Source organism: Olea europaea, unplaced genomic scaffold (genome assembly GCF_002742605.1).
Source record: "Olea europaea var. sylvestris unplaced genomic scaffold, O_europaea_v1 scaffold1300, whole genome shotgun sequence".
Classification (NCBI taxonomy): domain Eukaryota; kingdom Viridiplantae; phylum Streptophyta; class Magnoliopsida; order Lamiales; family Oleaceae; genus Olea; species Olea europaea.
The window spans coordinates 43,777-48,622 of record NW_019230466.1 but is presented as its reverse complement, the minus strand read 5'-3'; the positions used below and the strand labels follow the sequence as shown (position 1 = coordinate 48,622).

The 4,846-nt window shown below is 35.9% G+C and overlaps 1 protein-coding gene across 3 annotated transcripts in view; it reads right to left on the bottom strand.

Annotated features, from left to right (window-relative positions):
* The window catches only part of LOC111374834, a 32,792-nt gene extending 28,364 nt beyond the window's left edge, over positions 1-4,428 (bottom strand). Inside the window, exons 1-3 of one of the 3 annotated variants that reach the window (XM_022997571.1) lie at positions 3,977-4,108; positions 3,591-3,659; positions 3,349-3,444 (exon numbers count right to left, since the gene is read on the bottom strand). In XM_022997571.1, coding sequence (XP_022853339.1) covers positions 3,349-3,423 — 75 coding nt within the window. In that variant the 5' untranslated portion in view covers positions 3,424-3,444; positions 3,591-3,659; positions 3,977-4,108. Of the gene's footprint in view, positions 1-3,348; positions 3,445-3,590; positions 3,660-3,976 lie in introns of all 3 variants that reach the window. The other 2 variants (XM_022997569.1, XM_022997570.1) reach the window with 2 other exon arrangements.
* Between the last annotated feature and the right edge of the window lie 418 nt (positions 4,429-4,846).

The following is a 4,846-nucleotide window of genomic DNA, read 5'->3' as shown; positions in this document are numbered from 1 at the left end:
GCCTCTTCAGCGCTTATGTGTTTCTCAGCTCGGTTCAGGAACTCACGATAAATACTTGGGCCGTCCTCGAGTACTGACCACCAGAATCTCGTTTTGGGTCTTAGACCTGCTAATACGGCCATGAGTGCCGAATCGTCAAATATTTTTTCTACTTCCATGTAGGGGTGTAAGCAGTCAGATTTTACCGATTTTTGACAAATTTTCAAACCAAACCGTTTAAACTGATTTGAGAAAAACTCAAACCTAAACCAAACTATTTTGAACGGTTTGAAAAAAACTCAAACCTAAACCTAACGGTTTGGTCCGGTTTAAAACTGCCGATTTCGTCTTATATTTTTTTGTCAGTCTACTTTTATGACACAAATTTATTGAATTCAATATATATTTATATCTTATTAGCAATAAATCTAAAACAATCTAAGCCCTTATTTCAACAAAATTTTTGGGACAAAAAAAATGAAAATTTGGACCATTATCACATAAGTCCAACTCCATTTGTTGACCTATTGTTTCGTGCGTGGGACCCAGCTTCCTTTCCAATGGTCAATTTTCTCATTATGATAACATGGAAAATATAGCTCGAACAAGGGCTAAATATATCTACTATAACTTTAAATATCTACTAAATCAAAATGAAATCACAATAAACTAAAACTTAGTTTTTTTTCTCACCTTTTTTAGGCTAATGACGTTATGATAACGTTACAATACAAGTCTACTAAACGAGATATAAGGCAAAAAAAAAAAAAATAAATCCAACAAGACCTCGTGAACATCATATTTGAAAAAAAAGTTATTGATTAGACAAAGAGAATAACCAACCACAATAATAAAGCAGTTATTTATAATATCTAAACATAACAATTACACAAGCTTACGTTTGTATGTTATTACGAAACGCATTTAATTTCAGATTTTACCTCAATTTGCTCAAAAAAATTATTGATTTGAAACTTTATTCGTAGCAAATATTATCACCGAAAGTTTAGGATCTCCGTCTCTGATTTGGTGTAATGGACTATAATTCAACTTCGAAGAGGCGTAAAAAATCGAACCACAATAATAAAGCAGTTATTTATAATATCTAAACATAACAATTACACAAGCTTACGTTTGTATGTTATTACGAAACGCATTTAATTTCAGATTTTACCTCAATTTGCTCAAAAAAATTATTGATTTGAAACTTTATTCGTAGCAAATATTATCACCGAAAGTTTAGGATCTCCGTCTCTGATTTGGTGTAATGGACTATAATTCAACTTCGAAGAGGCGTAAAAAATCGAAGAAGAAGTTTGTGTGGTGCTGGTGGCTCAAAACTGTGTCGGGTGTCGACTGGAGTTCATCTGAATCTGAAGAGGAAAATGACTTTTGATAGATTATGTTAGTTTTGAGATTATTAGATATAAATTAGGATTATTAGGTAATAATAATAAATATGTATTAGAGAATTAGAAATGGATAAAAATACCCACAAATGACAAAATTATTGAATATTACATATTTGGATGAATTTTCAAAAATTTTCATTTTTTCATTTTTTCATTTTTATATATTTTTTGCTGGTCCGGTTTGGTTTTAAACCACAATTAAAATTTTCAAACCTAAACCAAACCATTTTGATCGGTTTGGTTTGGTTCAAAACCATTTCGTTGACCGGGTCCACGTGGCACCAAACCGACAGGGCGTTTCAGGTCGGTTTGTCCTTGCGTAGGGGTCAGCAAGTGATGAGTCCCCAATCTGTCGAACACACTTGCAGTCCTTCTCACCTCAGGATCCTTGCTTTTGACCTCGTCAGTTTGGCTTCTCGATGATTCTCCTTTTGAAAAGTGGAGAGTCCTCCTGGTGGGGGGACGCTTTGCCTTTGTCCTTACAGAAGATTCCACCTCGGTATCTAGTGGAGACGAATGGGCTTGACTCCTTTCCATTCGCCCCACTGCATTTGTCAATTTTTCTAGGGCTTCCCTCGTTGCAATCATTTGAGGGTCCGCCATTGTGGAGAATTCAGTGGTACATTCGTTTCACGAGGGTGAGTGTGAGATGGATTTTTGGAACTTAAGCTATGACTCATGGCCCTTGAAAGAAAATTTTTTTTTTTTATGGAGCAGATGAAACTATTTTTCACAATTAGGGCCCTCCTTCTAGCGCTAAACTGTTGATGTCAAAATTAGCAAGGATGATTTTGAATCAACTTAAAAAAAAAAAGGTGATTTGTATTTAGAAAAGATCACAAAGATGTGATAGTGCCATAAGTCGTTATCTCAATTTTTTTCTCTTTACAAGGGTCCTACTCAACTATTTATATAGATTTCAGCCGAAATTACATCAAATCAATCAAATCAGCAATAGTGCCGAGCTCGCAACTCGGGTCGCCGAATTCTCCAATGATTGGTCAATGAGGTCAGTGGTCATGTGCCAATGTATTGCCAAAGTAATGATGACCTGTAGGGGGCTGGAATTCGAGGACTTGGAATTGGCCATTCCGGGCGGCAATGACATCACATGTGGCAAATGTCTCTGATTGATAGGGTGATGTGACAGGGGGTAATCATGATGTTTTTCTAAAATAACGACGGGTAACTCCGACCTGAGAGGGTGGGCCGAACTTACGTTTAATTGAGGTGGGGTTAGCGAACTATTTTTACCAGATCGGAGTTCGGATGTCAACAGTATGCAAAAGTGATCGATTGCTCCCATTCTTTAGAAACATGATTTAAAATCTATTCTTGAAAAAGTCATCATTGTCCCTCAACCATAGGTTAACAAAGTTTTGGCATTGACTGAAAAATATGCCTACGAAAACTACTTAAATTTAAATCTACAACTCCTTTACTAGGTCTCCCCACACCATTGGAAGTATGAAGTCTTCCTTGATCGTGCTATTGTCACTATCGTAAGTCCTAACCTCTGCTATCCATGTTACCTCCCTATTATTTTCGAAATTATCATTCGTCTTAACATTGTCTCCTTTGTTTATCTTTTGGATAGAATCTAGGTCAAAGCATAATTTAGAAAATTGAATTATTTTTAATAAAATGCAAAAAATAAAAAAAAATGCAGAGGTAGTGAGTCTCATTCAAAGTACAATATGAAGAGGTAGTGAGTCGCATGATTTCAAAAACGCAAAATGCATGTTTCATGCACACAATATTGGACAACATACAAGATTGTAATTTTTTTTTTTCTCTTTTTCAATAACTTCTAATACAGTTAATCCAATAAGTCAAACATACCAAAGGAATTTAAGCAATTTCTAGAAGATGGGTGCAGAGCACCTACAAGATCCACAGGAGTAAAATGATATTCAACCTTTTACATTTTTGCACCTAAATAGAAAGAACAGCTTACGTGGCCACACGTAAGTTTGCAAGCAATAGCATGACTAACTTCGTGAATAAATACAGTCACAAGCTTGAACGGCATCAGCAGCACAGTCCTCCATAACTACAAAGAAATAACTTGGTTGGCATTTACTATTAAACGAGGTCACAAATTCTACAATCAATTAGTTCATGCTGGCTAGAAAATAAACAAGTTGGTCATTTTTGAGATAAAAACTGAACAAGTAGGGATTCGCCTAATTTAAATACCAAATTCAAGTGCTTTACAAAAGCAAGCTTTGCTTTATCCAATGTCTAAAGACACGAGCTCAGCCTCGTCTGCTAGCAAAGGAATGGCAGATGAAGCTTAAATCAATTAGTGAAGTTCAGTCAAACAAACAGAAAGAAATCATCAAATACTGAATACGATCTAGTAAAGTCACCGCCCCTGATTATTCCTCTTCTAACTTAATCAAATTTATGAAATCAATAGTCAGGTACACGTAGAAGTACCAATGTAAAGTATGAACAAGTGATTAATAATGAGCTCATGAGAGAAATAGCAGTACATTCAAAATTGGAACCCAAGCCAAGAATAACAGGATCTTGTGTGTGCATATGAATTTGTGTGTTAAGAGAGAGAGGGCGAGAGTTACGGCGAGGATGACAACAGCACAGACAGACAAGGTGGTGAGGAAGACCACTTGCTCTCTATTGCAACAATGCTTCAGCTCCCAATTCACCATTTTTGAATCTTGAATCTTAAATCTTTTAGCAGCATATGAAAGTACCCTTTACACTAATTTGTGCTGAAACCCCAACCCCATTCCACGGCCCCACACCCCAAAATTACTGCTGCATAACAATCGGAGGGATTGCCTCATTTTTTATAAAGAAAATGGTCGGTGGGTGCACTGTGTGAAGTCATTTATTTCCACCGAAAATGTATTGATTGGTGAAGGTACTTGGATCTTGATTCTATGTAAAAGAAATTTCTGACATACATTACTGGGTTTCATTATTTTAATGTGAATCATTGACTCGTGTCTTGGGAGACATCATTTGACTTCAAAAATTTCTTCCTTTTTCACCTCGGATCCCGCGGGGAGTTCAAATTTTTCTCCACTTATTAGTACTGTAGCTTTTAAAGATGCGTTGTGTTTTGTACACCCTGAATGATGGCCCTCACAAGACGGGGCTCCGATTGTCCGGTACACCCCGGACGGATGGCAAAACAAGCATTTCAGCCCATGTTTGGCTCGTAGAAAATAAGTTTTGAAAGAATAATTTTTTGAAGTGTGTGTTGTAAAAACATAAAAAATGTTTTTGGTTTATATAAAAAATATTTTATTGTGAGAATTTATGATTAAAAATGAATTTGATAACGTTTATAGTGTCAAAATGCCCAAAGCACAAGCGTAGAGCATGTCATGATCAATCTAATTCAAAAGCCAAGCAAAGCAGAGCTCAACTATAAAATATTAGAAAGCTTGTAGGCTCATAACGAATCATGTTAATTTGTTGTG